Raw genomic sequence first — 18,052 nt, 5'->3', positions numbered from 1 at the left:
AATCTATTATTGATGTTGTGCAGATGAGGAATTTGCTTGAAGTAGAACCCCCAGGTATCACACGCTATCTGATGGGAGCTCTGATAATGATGGTAGGGGTGATCTTACCCCTTAGCTACATGATCTTCAGAAACAAAAGAACTCCGAACACTTCTTTGTATGGGAAACAGACGTAGGTTGGCTCTTCTCTTCCTCTTTTGCCTTTTAGGTGTCTTATTTTCTGTTCTTTCCTTTCATTTACTTTGCCTTCTGATTTTGCTCATCTTATGCTTTCCTCTACTTGTCACTGTAGATCTTTCTCATTTTCTGCTCTTTCCTTTCCTTTTCCTGCCCTCCAACTTTGTTAATTTTTGTTCCTTCCTTTACTTTGCAAGGTAGATCTTTCTCATTTTTTGTTCTTTGCTTTTTGTTTCTTGTCTTCTGAATTCTCATTTTCTTCTTTCCTTTACTTCCCTGCAGATCATCATTTTGCTCTATTCTTTACTTCCATACGGTTCATCATTTTGCCCTATCCATGTAGATTATCATTTTGTTCTTTCATTTGCATCCCTATAGTTTATCATTTTGCTGAGTTTTCTTTCTGATTCACTTCCCTGTAGATTATCGTTTTATTCTTACCTTTACTTCCCTAAAGATTATCATTTTGTTCGTCTCTTTACATCTGCACATTTTTTTATTTCCTTTGCTTGCATACAGATCATCTTTTTTGTTCTTTCCTTCACTTAGCCCTCCAAGTTTTACTCACCACCCTGTTTCCCTTCCTTTACTTAGCCTTCCAACTTTGCACATCTTGCTCTTTCCTTTCCTTCATCTTTAGATCTTTCTCATTCACATAGCCTTTGAACTTTGTTCATCTTATTCTTTCCTTTACTTTGCCTTTAGATTTTGCTCATTTTGTGTCCTTTTTCCTTTCCTTTCCCTTCCAATTTCGGTCGCCTTGTTCTTTCCTTTACTTTCCCTTTAGATCTCCCTCATTTTTGTTTTTCCTTTACACACCCTCCAGGTTTGCTCATTTTTGTTCTTTCTATCTACAGCTGTATGTATTTTCTCAGTTTGGTCTTTCCTTGACTTTCCTGTAGATTTTTTGTCTATTTTGTTTTTTCAAATAAGTTCGTTACTTTGTTCTTTCATTTATTTCTAGCCTTACATCTCGAGTATTTCTCATTTTGCACACTTCTTGACTTCCAATAGGTTGATCATTTTGATATCTTCTTTACTATTTGCTTATAGACTATGCTCATCTGTTCTTTTCATAATTTGGTGTTTTCCAGGAATAAGTGAGCAGATCGTCTCTTTGTGCAATGCTATATATATGTATGGATCGTGCTATTTTTCCATGTAATTCTGCAATGTCTGCATTGATGGGATGAATACATCAATGTTAAGATCTTTTCTTCAGTACAATTCTTTGTCTCTATGGATAAGCACTTAGTTGGGCAAGTCAAGAAAACATGGATTTGTGAACCTATATGTGAATCCCACTGACTGATGTAAAGGCGTCCCAAGCAGAATGTGCTTCTGATTTAGCATTTGTTGTTTACTTAAGCCTTCTCTCTCTCTAGCTGCGCATTTGTGTTGTAACTAACCATCACAAGAAGTTCTGAGACATTTCTCCAATTTTTTTGCGATATGAGAGGTTATGTTTATTCAAACTTCTTTTATATGATCTAATTTATTCAAGGAAGATGCATTTTTATTATCGGCCTATTCTTTTGTGATCTGATTTAATCAAGGATAATGTGATATTGAAGAATGGTGACGACGGTGATGATAAATTGATTATTGCTTCTTTTTCTATGATATTGTGCAACAGATTCTTTATACCGTAAACTAATGAAGGAAGACACTCAGAGATCCCGTTATACCATGTGGCAAAATAAGAAATTTAAGAGAGCGAAGAGAAGGGGGACATCAATGGGTATTTTATCCAAAAGAAGGAATCATGTCATTGAACCGCTAGACCAATATCCATGAAGCAGTCAAGGATTAAGATACAAATTTGTTCTTAGATCCTTGAGTACTTTATTGATGATTCAAGCCTCATGATTCATTCGTTTGGTGTATATATATTTTCCATCTCTCCTAAAGCATGGCGCATAAGTTGAATACTAGTTTTCTCTTCTCAAGGACTGGCAAGAACAAGCTGTTAGCCAGAGGTGGATGCTGGTCAATGCCCATGGTCCAATTGCTGTCGTCAAGGTGATCAAAATATGAGATCCAGCCCTGATCTTATCTCTGGTTACATCATTGTTACTATGTTCTCACGAAGGGTTGCCTCCAACACATGTTTTTACCACAAATGGAGCTCCTGGCAAGCACGCTTCTCTCTCTTCTGATGAGTTCAACTCTCTGCCTTCTCAATGTACAACAGAGGGATAGACATCAAAAGACCAAGTTTACATAGGTTGTGTTGTTGCTACTCTAGGATTGAGCCCAGTATTACTCTTAAGCTTAAAGCTATGAAACATACATCATCTCCCTATTGCACTAGGTCTGAGCCAGTCATTATTTATACTCTTCTGCTAAGCTATGAGGTTGCACTCTAATTAGCATACCTTTGGTCTCTCTAGTGTTCCTCTTTTTCTTCTTCCTTCTGTACCCTTACATAGGTTCTCCAACCTAACCCACGGCCTCTCTACCACCTTCAAGGTAGCCCAACAAATGAGGCTTCGGCTACATCTCATCCTTGTTCCTTTTCTTTCTTGGATACACCACAATCGCCACATTCTTGTAGGAGTTTGACAAAGGGATACCTCTTAACACATAATCACCACAAAGAAAGCTCCCTGAAAAGGTGTCTACTCTCCTCCCTCCTCTCTTCATTCCATCTCTCTATAACTAGTTAATGCTTACAATCTGGTTTCCACCTCTAGCATTATCACCATGTAGTGAGCTCCTTGGAAGGAGGCTTGCTCAAACCAATGTACACTCTCTATTGGAATGTTTATCAACACAATTCTATACATCAAGAGTAGCTTCTCAATTCCACACCTATTATGTAGAAATGATTTAGCTTTGGTTCTATATGTCATAATTGACCTTTGAAGATGATAATAAAATCTCATCGTCTTCTTTTGTTAAAACACACAATTATTTTAATAAATGTGTGCAAAAAAACATTGCAATGGGTACCATAATGGAGTACAGTCACCACTACATGGGCAATGGAACATGTTGAATTGCCAATAGGCAAGACGAACAATCGAGGAAGAAAGCATTTCTACATGCTCCAATAAAGAAAATTGCCACATTAATACTCCCATCAACTTTGACTCCATTGTCTACTATCGTATACAAAAGCATTGAACATATTTGGTCTCATAGGTCATATTTGACCTCCGAAGACGATAATAGAATCTCTCTCTCTTCCCCTGTCCATTGTTGTGGGTGCCCAACGAGGTACAATCAAAGCACAACAAAGTTAGATGAAGTATAAAGACTTCCCAAGAGGCGATCCATTCCATTACTATTCTAGCCCAAGTGCATCTCCTTGCAATATATGATAGAATTGAATATATAAGCATTGGTATGGCATCACCAAGTGGAGTTGTAGAAATGAGGAGATTAGTAAAACATGCTTTATATACTAGAGTTCCGAAACATGCTTATTTTGAAAGTAAGCAGATGAATAAAGAAACTCATGACTATCATATAGTAATGATAATTTAGAATCAATTAATTGGCAATTTATGCATGTAACAAATCTGAAGCAAAACTAGCGAGTTAAGTATGCTTGATTGTTAATCATATAACAATTAATATTAAATATTTTTATTAGAAAAATAAATCATATCTTAATTGTCATTGGCTTATGTTTACAACCTCACCTAATGTTAAATTGTATACTTAATGTTTGTTTTCATGTGGTTAAGAGCCGATGCTTAAGCATGTAAGAGTAATTTCAATACATAGAAGCATGTGATGATAGGAGTTTTTCCTTTGTAAGGATATGAGTGTTAGTTTCTCGTATTTTGGATAAAATTGGGGGAGTCCTCTCATTTACATAATCATGACATATTTGTATACACTTAACACCTAATGAAAATATTATCAATGTTAATTGAAACCTTGCTAAATAATTGAGAGGAGAGATTGATTGTTGCTAAGGCTAAGGCTTTTATACTCCAATAGTTGAAATGCCACCATTTTCTCAAATTCTCCAAGTAGAAAGTTGGCCTTCATTACTATTGCATTTCACATGTGTGTCGTGGAAAAGGCGATGTTTTTGCCACCAAGATTTGTTTTTTACTAAGGATATCATTGTATGCTCAAAGTGACTAGAGTGAATTTGTATTCACACTATCTATTGTTTAGCCATTCATAGAACTAAAGAACATGACTATTTGCTTTGTCCAACGTAAGTGGGTTTGCTAAAATATGAGAGTTGTGTCTGACAAAAGCATGGTTTTATATCCTTCCCAATGGTTCCAGTGAATCAATTAACTTGTAAACTCAAGTTTATATATATGGAAGACCGGGAGTTTTTATTTTTCGCCCCGGTTTGCATTTTTCCTTATCTCTCCCCCTCTAGCCAATTTGCATGTGAAAATTTCAGAAATCTCTTTATTATTTAATAAATGGAATGACTAGTGTCGAAACATTTTTAGCAAAATCTAAAAATGACTCACATTACCTTACTGTGTATGTTAATGAATAAGTCATAGTCTCAAATAGGGATCGGCTACGGCTCGGCTCAAGCCTAAACCGTTTGGCTTAGCCGGCTTGAAAACGGCTTAGCGGCTCAGCTCGGATTAGGCTTGAACTTGCCTTAACGGTTTGAGCTCGGCTCGGCTTGGCTTGAGCCTCGCCAAACCGGCTAAGCCGGATAAACCATTTAAGCCGTTTATAAACTTTAGAGAGGGGGAGAGAGACAACAGACAAGGGGAAAGAGAGAGAGAGAGAGAGTGAGGGAGGGAGAACTACATAGACGAGGAGAGAGAGACAGAGGGAGGGAGACAACATATAAGGAGAGAGAGACTACACAGAGGGGAGAGAGAGAGAGATAGAGAGACTACACAGAGGGGAGAGAGAGAGGAACTACATAGAGGGGAGAGAGAGAGAGAGACTACGCAAAGGGGAGAGAGGGAGAGAGAGGAACTACGTAGAGGGGAGAGAGAGAGAGACTACACAGAGGGGAGAGAGAGAGAGAGAGGAACTACATAGAGGGGAGAGAGAGAGAGACTACAGAGAGGGAGAGAGAGAGAGAGAGGAACTACATAGAGGGGAGAGAGAGTGGGAGGGAGAGCTTGTACAATGTATAGTATATAGTATATAGTATATAGTGGATCATTTGAGAGAGAGGGAGGTAGGGAGAGAGAGAGAGAAGGAGGTTTCTAAACCGGTTTGGAAACCGGTTTACAAGCCATTTACCAAGCCGGTTCACTAACCGGTTTAGCCTAACCGGTTTGTGAACCGGCTCGGCTCAGGTTTGAGATCCTGTAAACGGTTTAGGCTTAGCCGGTTTGGCTTGGATCAAGCCAAACCGGCTAAGCCTAAACCGAACCGTTGCCGATCCCTAGTCTCAAATATCAATTTTTCCACTACTCAAGCCCTTCACATGCAAATAACTATATGCATAGTTTGAATGTGCACAATCCCATGTGTCATCGTCAAGAGGTTAGTTTTATGTGTCAAGGGTTTGCATAGAGTCGAGACATACTAATAATTCATTCACATACCATATGCCAAAAAACTTTGATGTGCATTATACTCAAAGACTTTTACCACTTTGGGTATTATCAAGAGAGGGAAGACTTTAATTTATTTGCATAGGTGTTTCACAACATGAAAGTCCCCCAGAAATATTTGTGTGATAAATATCCATGTACAACCGTCACCCCACTTTCCAAGGCAATGTTCTTCAAAGTGAAAGCATATCCTTCAAAGAAGTGCACTATGCCATGTCTCATAAAGTTAATTAAACATGTGGTATATTGAGATTTGTCCTTCTTCAATCGATTGCATAGTTTTATTTAACTTCTTTGTCTCAATTTTAGAGGGAAAAGGAAGAGAGACCCAACTTCAAATCATGTTCCGTGGGGGGGATAGGTAAGCCATGTAGATCCATTATGAAAGTGAAGTCAAAATCCACAATAATGTCTATATTGATAATATGTCACATCCTCACTTTTATGCTTTGGATTTTGAGAACGAAAACCACAAGACTTCAAAGGTGCACAAGACATCCACATTTCAACCAAGGAAAGCATGCCACCAGGCGCGCTCATATGCACATACATATCCATTTGGATGTGCAATCGTTTAAACTTATCGAAGTTAGATTTGCTAACCGCAAGAGATATACATTTGTCAAGTAAGTACTACCGACACATGTGCACCAAATACTTAAAACAATGCACATTATTATCAATGGGATGCATTGGAAACCCACAAACAACACACATGCACACATTTGGAGTAAGTAGTCAGATACACTTCTTGCACGAGACACATCTAGGTCATGGCATGTGAGTTGGTTTAATCCAATCAATGTTGGATTGTGCAAGACTCCAAGAGATATCCACATGTCATAGTTTGAGCCTCGACTTGCTATTGCTGTGTGGGTGACACCCACATCTTGTACCATAAAATACACATACTCACACATTTATCATCGTAGAATGCTAGGAGGCACATTGAGAAAGGGGGAATCTACATAAAGGATGCATACAAACATGGGAACACGTTTGTTGCTAGGAGGAATGTTGAGATATTGGGCAATCAATACACATGCACGCATATGTATGTACATACATACACATACATACATCCAAATAGAATAAACATGTTTTTGGGTTTATGATGCACATCGAGAAGTCGAGAGATTGAGGTGAAGCAGCATTCAATCAATCAATACACATTCATACATACATACATACATACAGTCAAGAATGGAGTGCATTCATGGAACGAAAACAGGAAGATAGGAAGGTGTGAGCACATTCAATCAGTCAGTACATGCATGCAATACATATATGTACAACAGATAGGTGAAATGAGCGAGCGTGGGTTGTAAGTCGATAAGAAAGAAAGCAAGATTGAGAAGTCACGCACACCCAGTCGATTGACGAATACATGTGATTGGAAAATGCGGTCTATAAACCGAATATGTACTCTTTCTGGAATCTTCCCGATTGCTAGTCCATCCAGGATGGCTAGAGACCGGGGGGGAACAAGACCGACAATTGGTTCACGAGAGGTGGTGGAGAAAAGCAGTGAATGAATCATGGGCCACAATTTGGTCAGCCAATCAATCAATGAATAATGTGAACCCTCCCCATCACTTTCTCTCTGTTTTCTTCTTCTTCCCTCCCCTGTGTTTTTTTTGGAGGGAAGTGACAAAAAATGTTCAAAAGAGAGAGAGAGATATGCTTCTTGACTCTCCCTCCTCTCTCTTATTTATTGTTGCTTTTCTCACGCTTTTTGCTTTTTAGGGTTTTCTTTTTTCTCTATCTCTCTCTCTCTCTTCTGCTTTTGCCGCTTTTAGGGTTTGAATTTCCTTACAAAATTACAGTACAGGTGAAAGCATGCTTCTGTAGCATTCTTTTTTTTTCTGTTTTTTTCGTCCCTAATATTTTATCTCTGCTTTCTGGTCCCCTGGCTCATGAAAGTTGTTCTGTCTCTGTTTTTCTTCTTCGTGTTGCTTTTTAGGGCTTGCTTTTCTCACGCTTTTTGCTTTTTAGGGTTTCTTTTTGCCCTTTTTATTTTCTCTTCTGCTTTGCCGCTTTTAGGGTTTGAATTTTTCTTAGAATAGGTGAAGCCATGCTTTTCTAGCGTTCATTTCATTCCAAAAATTTGGCTGTGTGGGGGGTTTCTGTCTTCGTGTTGCTTTTTAGGGCTTGCTTTTCTCACGATTTTTGCTTTTTAGGGTTTTTTTCTTTCTTTCTCTCTCTTCTGCTTTGCCGCTTTTAGGGTTTGAATTTCCTTACGATAGAGGTGAAGCCATACTTTTCTAGCGATTTTTCTTTTTTTTCCGTTCCAAATATTTGGCTGTGTAAGGTTGGGTTTCTTTCTGACTCTGTTTTTCTACTTCTTGTTGCCTGGCGGAGAGCTGGCTTTTCCTGTTTCTTTCATTCTAGCAAGGGCTTTAGAGAGCTCTTTATTAGAGTTTCTTTCCACATACATAAGGGCGTTTTTCTGTAGTTGTTAGGGCTAGGGTTAGGGTTTCCTTGGTTTCTAATATTGCTTTTATTGCTCTAAGAATCGCCTTTTAGGGATTGGGTTGCTTTTGGCATAGGGAGCATCTTAGGACTTCTTCAACAGATCGGTTTTTAGGGTTTCTTCAGGCAGGGATAAGCTCTCAGAACACCTGCTAGGTTTCTATTGCGAAAGAGTTAGTTTTAGGGTTAGTTTTTGGTAAATCGAACACACCCCCCTGCTGGGTCTATCTTTCTCTTCATCATTGCAAACCTTTCATCTCTCCCTAAGACTCGTTTTTTAGGGTTCCTGCAGCTCTCTCTTCGTAATTGGGGCTTAATTGGCACCCTCTATGCAATTAAATTTTCCATTTACTAGCGTCCACTGCTCTCTTTTCGCGATTTGGGTTTCCATAATTTACGGTGTCCTCCAGGTCTCCTTGTAATTAGGGTTTCCATTCTAAGGCTTCCTTCAGCTTTCAGCGCAATTTTTATTGGGGTCTCGATAAATCTTTGATTAGGGTTTCGACAGCTCTCTTCCTCTCTAGAAGTCAGGGTTTTGTAGCAGATCTCTCCAACTATTCAGGCTTAGTTCGACAAGAGAAGAGGAAGGCACAAGGAAGAAGAAGAGGAAAGAGGAAGAATCTATGGCGGGAGTAACTGTGGATCGATCTATTAATAGTAATGTCTTTATTCTTATCTTCTCTCTTCTCTGTCTCTCGTGCTAGATCTATGTTTTCTTCTGCCTGCTTTTTTCCTTTCATTTTCTGTACCTCTGTATGTTTTCTTTCTGACTTGTTTTACAAACATTTGCAGAAATCAACCAAAAGTTTGAGAACTTGAATGTCGATGTAAAGAAAAAGAATTCTGGCCAGACAGAGGTAAAGAAAAAGGGATTTCATTATGCTATTAAAAATATTGGAATGAGAAGAATATCTTCTAATGTTGTAATAGCTCGAATACATTGCTGATAGTTTTGTTCTTTGATTTTCTTATGGATTGTTACATTAAACTGTTCCATGGAATTCTTTCTCTAATAATTGCAAAGCTCATATTCTCCTTTAATGATTTTCTGACTCCTATTATCATATAGTCAGATTAAGCTTTTCCGTGAATGTTCTGGCTTATTATGTTATCGTATAGTCAGACTAAGGTTACCCATGTATGTTATTTGATTTCTCATGTTACCATAATGTCAAATTAAGTTTTTCATGAATGTTCTTCTCATTTCGTATGTGGTCATTGATTCCTTATTCTGTCAAATAGTTTTAAATAGGTTTTTCATGCATGTAACAAGTGTGAGAAGATTTCCAATTGTGTCATTGATTTCTTTCGTATTTGTGGTCAGATTAGGATTTTTTGCGGTTGGTTATCTTTATAACAAGCAGCGTTAATATATAGAAACGTCAAATATCATGTCTTTCTAATTTTTTTTAGATCAAGCATTGCTATGCTAATTTATTTTGTTATCGTATAAAATGCAGTATTAGATTAATCATTATCCATGGATGTATCCTAATCTTATAGTTAGATCAAGTTTTTAATCAGTTTTCTTCCATTTTACCCTTTTGTCATGTAATTAGGATCTTCGAATGTTCTCTTCGAAGATGGTCAACTATACAGCGAGATTAAACTTTTCCATGGATTTTGTCCAAATTTGTATGTAATCATAAAGTTAGATCTTGTTTTTGTCCTTGATATTACCTTCCAATTTCTTATATCTATATATCATATAGCTAGATTTAAACCATCCCATTTATCTCCTCCTTATTTCTTCTTTTCTCATACAGTTTTGTGCTGCAAAGCATCAAGTTGTATATCAAGATTGTGTTAACGAATCACGGAGTGATGGAGCAAGTTCATATTCATCTCCTGAAGAATTCCCAGATTTCTCCATGATCACAGATCCCCATGGATTTATGATTCCTTCGAATGGAGGTATTTACACAGGCAAGTCCCTTATGTGTATATTTAGCTTTTGTATACCTTTCATTATTGTTCACCCTTTTCTCTTTTCTCAAATCTTTTGCTTTTTCTAACATTTATGTTTCTTTGCTTAATTGTCCATTTTTATATTAATCTTTCACTGTTTTTTCTTTGTATTTCTTTTGATTGTGTTACTTTTGTTCTAAAAAACCCATTTTGACGTCTTTCAGCAGCTCCTACCAACAGCCCGGGATATATACCGTATCCAATTGATGGTACACATTACTACAATCCAGTAAGTGTGAATAAATTGTTACTATATATCTTGCAGATTTTCTTTCCGTATTATGTCTATAGCCACCCCTTAGGGTGGACATAACCCAACTTGATAAACTTTCCTTTGTTTGAGACACTCTTTTGGTTTTGAGTGCACAGGTGATTGATTTCACGTATGGACCTCAGCCCATGTATGGAAATTTACCGATCTCAGCTGGGATGCACTATCCATCACATCAAGCAAGTGATGGATATGTCTATGGTTCTCCTGAAGCAAATGAAGGATATCTTTATAATTCTCCTCAAGTGTATACATACCCTATTGAGCCGTATTATCAACAAACCCCTATTGGGCAGTATGGAGGGGTGATGGCATCAGGTCCGCAAGATGAAACCATGCTCATTCCAAATGCATATAATAATAACTTTTCGGGGTCCATTATACCTAATAACCCAGTAGCATTTGTACCATGTGAAAGTGCCGTCGTTCCTGTTCCTGTATTATCTTATCCTTTATATTCACACCATGCCCTTAGAGCTTGTGCACCTTCTTGGGTTGAGAATTCGGCTGAAAAAGTTGAGGCTCAGCAGCTATGGAGCTCGAACAAGGTAAAAAACACACCAGTTAATGGGTCTACTTGGAAAAGAAGGGATAGTAGCATGGGAAAAGATGGTGAAGTTATCCCCTCTTCCATTGGTTTGTTAGGTGGTTCGAAAGGCAGAAATGAGAGTAAGACGAATATGAAAGATGCTGATAATGAGGATTTTCGAGCCAATCTAAAGGGAAGAAATGCTAGTAAGCCAATTCAAAGTGAGGTCATGAATGTAATTGATTCTCAACCACTTGGAAATGATTTGATAACAAAATCTACACCTGATGCAACCAAAGATTCCAATAAAGAGGTAGGTTTCTGCATTGCAAATTGTGGGAAGAATTGCTCTGACTCGTCAAAGGATGAGTTTGTAGTCAACTTTGAAGATGCCAGGTTTTTCATAATTAAATCTTATAGTGATGAGAATGTATACCGGAGCATTCAATATGGTGTTTGGGCCAGTACTCCCAACGGAAACAAGAAACTTGATGATGCATATCATGAGGCGCAGAGGCGTGTGCGGGGGAGCCCTTGTGGATGTCCTGTGTTTCTTTTCTTTTCGGTAAGCTATACTAGGTTTGTTAACGAATTTACAATTGCCTTTTTAGTGCTTTTTTGGTTTTTTAATGATTCTCAAATTTGTTTTTTTCTCAACTATTATTTATCATGGTTATTTTGGAACTTGTTTTATGCTGTTTGTTTTTTGTTTTTCATATTAGTTTTATTTTATAAAAACAACCTTGTTGACTTTTTATAATGATTATTAGTGTTGTGTGTGTATATATATATATATTGCTGTTTGCATTATAGTGTATATATATATGTATTATGTATCCAGGTATGTATGTATTAGTGATTTCTCTAATGTGTTTCAAAGTGTATATATATATATGTATTATGTATCCAGGTATGTACGTATGTCTATGGCTGTTATTTTGTTTATATACATTAGATTTTCCCAATTTTTTTGTATAACTGTTTTTTTCCTTAATAGTTTTCATGGATTAATATATATCTGTGCTATTGTTTTCAACAGGTGAATGGAAGTAGGCAATTCTGTGGTGTAGCAGAGATGACAGGTCCAGTAAACTATAAGAAAAGCATGGAGTTTTGGCAGCAACAGAAATGGAGTGGTTCATTCCCAGTGAAGTGGCATTTCGTAAAGGATGTTCCAAATTCACTGTTTCGGAGAGTAATCTTGCAAAATAATGAAAATAAACCTGTCACAAACAGTCGAGATACTCAAGAGGTTGGTATTTATTTATGATTAGTGAAATCTTTGATTTATGTCAAGTTAAAACCTTTATTAATCTTGATCTTAAGTTAAACAGGATGCATCTTGATTTACAATGTTGATTAGTCTTGATCTTAGATAAACTGAATTGATCTTGAGTGAACATATGGTACATATAGAAGTTAAACCTTAATTAATTTTGAGTTAAACTTATTTCAGTCTTACAGTTTGTAAACTTACTATTTTTCAGGTATTTCTTTCACAAGGCCTAGAGATGTTGAATATACTAAAAAGTTATCCTTCTAAGACATCTATTTTAGATGAATTTGGGAGCTCCTCGAACCAACATACGCCCGAAAAATCAGTGTTCGAATCAAGATCACAAAAGCAAAAATTGTCACATGAGAGCTTTCTGAACATAGGCGAGCAAATCATTGAAGCACAAAGTGAGGATACTACTGGTTTAAAAGCTTTAAATCCTACTAATAAGGGGTGTGATAATGCGTCTAAATCCAAAGAATCATCTATTTATATTGCAAGACCTTTGGTTGCCAAAACATCACATATTATTACAAGAAGTCCCAATTCGATTCTTGATAAAGAAAGGCGAAGGGTTGATAAGGAAAATATCAAGTTCATTGCAAAGGAAATTATTCTTGTTGCTTCTTGAAATTGCCAACCATATATGTAGGGGTCATTAAATAGAGATTTATTGGCTTCACTGTGGCAGAGTTGGCATTCATGTGATAGAAAATGTGTTTTTGATCCACTACAATGCCCTTGATTTGTTCGGCATTTAATTTGGTTATTTTGGCCTCCTTTTCAACTATTTTCAAATGGGTGAAAAAGAGGATGCCCATCCTGCTAGTTTCAATTTTGGTGCAGAGACCAGTTTCGGTTTCAGTTTCACAAAGGGCCATTTTGGTATGAGTGTAATCAATCAACCTCATTTTTTAATATGAAAAAAGGAATGTGAGCTCAATGACTTATCTGTAATTGTTATCTGGCATTGTGAAAATTTATACAAATGCATGTCCTGTGTCTGTTGTATCTAGAGAGATGTGAACCTCCTTGTATATTGTGTTATTACATTACAAAAAGGAAAGTTTTCTTCCATTTTGTTGAAATTGTCTGTGTACACCTGCACCACCATTGAGACATGTCACTACGAAGTACATGTGCCCGTGTATGTATATAAGAATGCATAGGTGGACACTTAATAATATATAATCGATTTTGTATGAACTCTGATTTGCATGCTTTATTGACACAAATTTTTTGATGAAATTTATCTCACTTGCTTCGGCCTCAAGATTTATCTTAATATCACCCTCATGCCTACATGCAAGATGAACCAACAAAGAATCGGCTTCATTAAACTGAATTTGTTCAAATTGGATGTTTTGTCTAGAATATAATGCAATGGGTATCACATTTGTTTGTTTAGAGGATGTTCTAGATGATGGATTGAATCCTATATATGTACACATCCCTCACATTACAATCACCTCTTCATTATCAATGTAGAGTACGAAAGTACAACCTTTCTCATTTAATTGGCTCTTCCTATGGCAAACATGCACTCATGCTAATATCAATGATTGGTTCATATTTCTACCTTTCGAATCCTTTCTCATTTAATTGGCTCTTCCTATGGCAAACATGCACTCATGCATAATATCAATGATTGGTTCATATTTGTACTTTCTTTGAGAGACAATAAGATCATTGATTGGTCCTCCATTTTACGAAAAGTTATATAAGAAATGGACGAAAACTTGAAAGTTCATTTTTCGAGCACGGAGCTACTAAAATGACGCTAAGACCAATGAAATCAAATAAAACTATTATATATGAATGTATAAATGTTATTATTATATTTCACCAAAATTGCTTAAGCATATATTGGTTAGTACATAAAGATTATACGTACCCACGATCAGCTTGATGTCCACCCACTCTCAAAGCTAAATTCAAGATTTTTTACCTCTACAATACAAATGAAGTTCAACAAATTCTAAAATTATATTGCAAGGATACATCATAGGATATAATGTAATCAAGCAAGCAAAACTCTATTCCAAATCAGCAAATCAGCTCAATGATGATCCACCAATTGTTCTTTAAGTCCAAGATTAAGCATGCAAGGATATTATATGAAAGTAATCGAGCAAGCAAAACTCTATTCCAAATCAACACAATGATGATACAATTGCCATTTGTTCTGCCAAAACCGTTCTCAAGAGAACATTAACAATGAGATCAATACAAATATAGCATTTAGAGCCAAATAATCTTGAAGGAATCATCAACATGTATTATCAACGTCATCTCCACAATGATAATGTACAAAATAAAATTGAGAATCATCTCTACAACAATATTATCTTAAAATTTTACCAATTAGCAACATATATATATATGCTCTTCAAAACATTTGAATAATTGTGACAATTCTAGATTTAAGGAATGCAACATGTTCAAAATATGATGATATCATATTTACCAAAATAAACTCTCATATTTACCAAAATATTGGAACTCTTATTACATCACGAAATATTTATAACCTATACACAATGCTCCTATAATGTATTCAAAAAACCAATCTTCCATCTATCATCCCACTTCCATTTTTTCGCTTTCCCTTTTATTTGCAGAATTCTTTATATGTAAGGTCTCGCACACAAATTCATTATAGTTTCTCGATCGATCGTCGGCAACTATATAAGATCACAATCTTTTGTGAATTGAGTTTTTATTTTGAGGGTCCCTACTTGTTGTGTGATCCGCTTTCACGATGGCCTGCATGTGGATTGGGATCATCGTGATGCTTCCCCATCAAACCTTCTCGCAAGGACTCCCCAACTGATTGCAAATACCCTTTGGTCCCCTCCCTCTCTTCGGCCGCTCGCTCCGAAACCCCTTTCGCACTGTCTGATGCGCTCTTCCTATACTCCTCGGCTCTCTCCTCGACACTTTGTTTGCTTTCTCCGGCTTTCTTCTTTGCTTCCTCGGTGCTCTCTTGGGCCTTCTCCTTGGCCTCCTCGCTCTTCCCCATGATAGTCACCTTCATGGCCCCGACTTTCTCCGATAACGTGTCTGTCACGCTCTGCAGATAACCTTTCGACCCCTCGTGGGCATGTTGGGCCATCTCCATGGCCGTGTCCTTTGCACGTTGGGCCGATTCCGACGCGCTTTCCTTGGCTCCTTGGGCAGTGTCGAGCGACTTCTGCTTGGCTTGTTGGGCGGTGTCTTGAGTGGTTTCTCGGGCCTTCTCAGCGGCTTCGTATGAGCTATCCTTCGCGTGTTGGGCGGATTCGGAGGCCCTCTCGCGCGCGGCATGCACCTTCTCTGACACCGTCTCCGTGAGATCGTGCATCTTCTCGGACACAGTGTCGGCGATCGATTGCAACAAGCCTTTGCTATGCTCTTTCGTCTCGGCCGCCTTCTCTCTGGCAAGCTCCGACATCTCATCGGCCTTGTGCTGAGCCGACTCGGCGGTCCCTGAAACGCGATCTCTAGTGGATTCAGCCATCTCCCCGCCTTTGTGCTGGGCCGAGTCTCTCGTGTCGCCGGCCATCTCTTTGGCTCTCTCGGCCTTCTCACCCGCAGCCTCCTTGGTGTGCTCCGAGGCCTCCATCGCGTGCTCTCTCGCGGCTTGGACCTTCTCCGACACCGTGTCTACCACCGATTGCAAGAAGCCTTTGCTCTGCTCCTTTGTCTCAGCCATGCCTTCTTTCATCCCTTCGGCTTTCTCCTTGGCGGCTTCTGTGGCCTCCCCGGCCTTCTCTTTCGCCTTTTCTGTGGTTCCCCTCGCCTTCTCGCTAGCTTCACCTGCTTTGCCTTTCACATCCTCTTTGTAAAGGCTGGCCTTCTCTTGTGCTGCCTCTGCACCCTCTTTCCCTGCTTCTTTCAATTGAGCCGCCGATTCCCCTGCTTTCTCACCCAACCTAATTGTAAGAAAGAAAGAAAAGGCAATTCAGCTATGTACGTTATTATGATGGATTGTAACAAGTTATATATGATGGATTGTAACAAGTTATATACGATGGATTGTACGGATTGTAACAAGTTATATATATACTATGCATTGATTGTACAGTTTACCCTAATCAATGGAAAATGGATTGCTTATGACAATTAAGCTAATCAATGTAAGTTTTAATTTTACTTTACGTTTAAGCATGATCAATATATAGCATCATTCAAACCCGAGTAGCAATCAACGTAATCATTTTGGACGAATAAAAAAAAATCTACAAAACCCAATCTACTAATCAATTTCGAATGCAATATACAACTTTCAGATAATAGCCCTTGATGGGTTGCCCAATAGAACAATTTTAGAATGCCAGAAAAGTGAGATGAGAAGCCCAAGAGAATAATTAAAATCAATTTAGAATGCCAAATTAATGAGACGAGAAGACAAATCTGACTGCCTAGACAAGAAAATACTTTTATATCAAAATAATTTGGGGAAAAGCTCGAATAAACGGATGATTATAAGAGAAATCTAAAAACAATTAATGGCTTCTAATTAAAGAAACAACTTTAAAATAAATAAAAGAAGAGTTTGGGAAAGAGCTAGAATAAAATGGAAGATTATAAGAGAGATCTAAAACAGTTAATGATTTCAAATAATTAAAAAGGAAAAAACTTTTTAAGAAAAAATTTAAAACTTTAAAAAATTAAAATTAAAAGAGATACCAGCGACGCACACGAGGTGCGCTGGGTTTCAAATGAGATGCGACCAAAGACAACCTTTCATGGGCCACGCGGCGATGCTTATCATCATCATCCTGTTGGTGTAGACGTTCCTGTTGTTGTTGTTGTTCACTAGCCATTTCTTTTCTTCTTCTAATTTTTCTTTTTCTGCAGACAGATTTTTGTTTGTTGGTTCTTTGAATTTGTTAGAACAAGAAAAGTATTGTGTGTACTAACAAATTGGTATTATAGCTAGCTATCTATTGAATGATTTCAGCCTCTAGATTTCTAAATTTGCTATCTTTTTAATCTACTAAGCTAAAGCTGTTTTTCTCTCTCTTTAATAATAATGTCTGGTTGAGAAATGAACATATATATATATGAGAGAACCAAATGGGGGGAAAACAAGCCACCGAATGCAATGGAAATTAGCTGTTACAGATTTCCCATATTTATGCATAACTGTTAGCTATAAATTACATGGTGTGCTGTTTTGCATGCATTTGTTCTCTTCTCTCTCTAATTGGGGGGGGGGGGTTAGGAACATGACATTTGTCCACATTAAAATGACTTTAAAAAACCATAATCTTTATCTTCTTTCATCCTTCTATATAGACCTTTTCCTATATATGTATGTATGTATACATTTTTGCTATAAAAAAGAAATTTATCATCATATCAATATATCATCACTATTAAGAGTGAGTGGGAGACTCCAAGTTGTAGCCCATTGATTGGTAGTGATTCCGCAAATTTCGGCACCACATATCAATGCTCTCGATCAAAACATGGATCGATTCACCCGACCAAAACATGGATCAATGCACCCGATCAAATCATGGATCGATGCACTCGATCAAAATGTGTGTGAGATGGTTCTGCAAATAACACACACACGTACGCTTCTTCTTCTTTCCCGAAACAATTAAAAGTTACAAACGAAAATGAATGGTTGCGGTTTGATACGACTAGAGACATGCATCATCCCATAAGCTCGATCAATGTCCGGTCTAAACCTTACAACCTTTTGAGTGTTTTCAGTATGTTTTACTCCTGTTTGCTTGCTTTGTAATGTCAACTTGTGCCTCGATTGTAACCTTAAAGTTGGAGATGCGCATTCACTAAGCACGTGAATGCTTATTTGGGGAAGTGCATGCATAAAGTACATTTGGAATTACACT

The 18,052-nt window shown here is 37.6% G+C and overlaps 4 protein-coding genes across 4 annotated transcripts; 3 read left to right on the top strand and 1 right to left on the bottom strand.

Moving 5' to 3' along the window:
* Positions 1-23: 23 nt before the first annotated feature.
* LOC147867862 (uncharacterized) lies at positions 24-1,699 on the top strand. Its single transcript, XM_087315735.1, has 2 exons — positions 24-176; positions 1,272-1,699. Exon 1 carries the CDS (start codon positions 24-26, stop codon positions 174-176), a length of 153 nt encoding a protein of 50 aa, XP_087171861.1. The 3' UTR covers positions 1,272-1,699.
* Positions 1,700-8,260: 6,561 nt separating this feature from the next.
* On the top strand, positions 8,261-10,195 carry LOC147867861 (uncharacterized). Its single transcript, XM_087315728.1, has 3 exons — positions 8,261-8,816; positions 8,952-9,016; positions 9,926-10,195. The coding sequence occupies exons 1-3, from the start codon at positions 8,783-8,785 to the stop codon at positions 10,172-10,174; spliced, it is 348 nt and encodes a 115-aa protein (XP_087171854.1). The 5' UTR covers positions 8,261-8,782; the 3' UTR covers positions 10,175-10,195.
* A 23-nt stretch (positions 10,196-10,218) lies between these two features.
* On the top strand, positions 10,219-13,146 carry LOC147867860 (uncharacterized). The gene is made up of 4 exons (XM_087315727.1): positions 10,219-10,356; positions 10,497-11,492; positions 11,967-12,179; positions 12,415-13,146. The coding sequence occupies exons 2-4, from the start codon at positions 10,527-10,529 to the stop codon at positions 12,832-12,834; spliced, it is 1,599 nt and encodes a 532-aa protein (XP_087171853.1). The 5' UTR covers positions 10,219-10,356; positions 10,497-10,526; the 3' UTR covers positions 12,835-13,146.
* Positions 13,147-14,922: 1,776 nt separating this feature from the next.
* On the bottom strand, positions 14,923-17,011 carry LOC147867859 (uncharacterized). The gene is made up of 2 exons (XM_087315769.1): positions 16,929-17,011; positions 14,923-16,117 (listed from the first exon to the last, which is right to left on the bottom strand). Exons 1-2 carry the CDS (start codon positions 17,009-17,011, stop codon positions 14,938-14,940), a joined length of 1,263 nt encoding a protein of 420 aa, XP_087171895.1. The 3' UTR covers positions 14,923-14,937.
* Between the last annotated feature and the right edge of the window lie 1,041 nt (positions 17,012-18,052).

The sequence above is a fragment of the Azolla caroliniana genome, unplaced genomic scaffold (genome assembly GCF_043228905.1).
Source record: "Azolla caroliniana isolate FFs.n. ecotype wild unplaced genomic scaffold, voAzoCaro1.0.p SCAF_2, whole genome shotgun sequence".
Taxonomy (NCBI): domain Eukaryota; kingdom Viridiplantae; phylum Streptophyta; class Polypodiopsida; order Salviniales; family Salviniaceae; genus Azolla; species Azolla caroliniana.
Note: the sequence above shows the minus strand (reverse complement) of the source record. Positions and strands in the feature narration are given on the sequence as shown.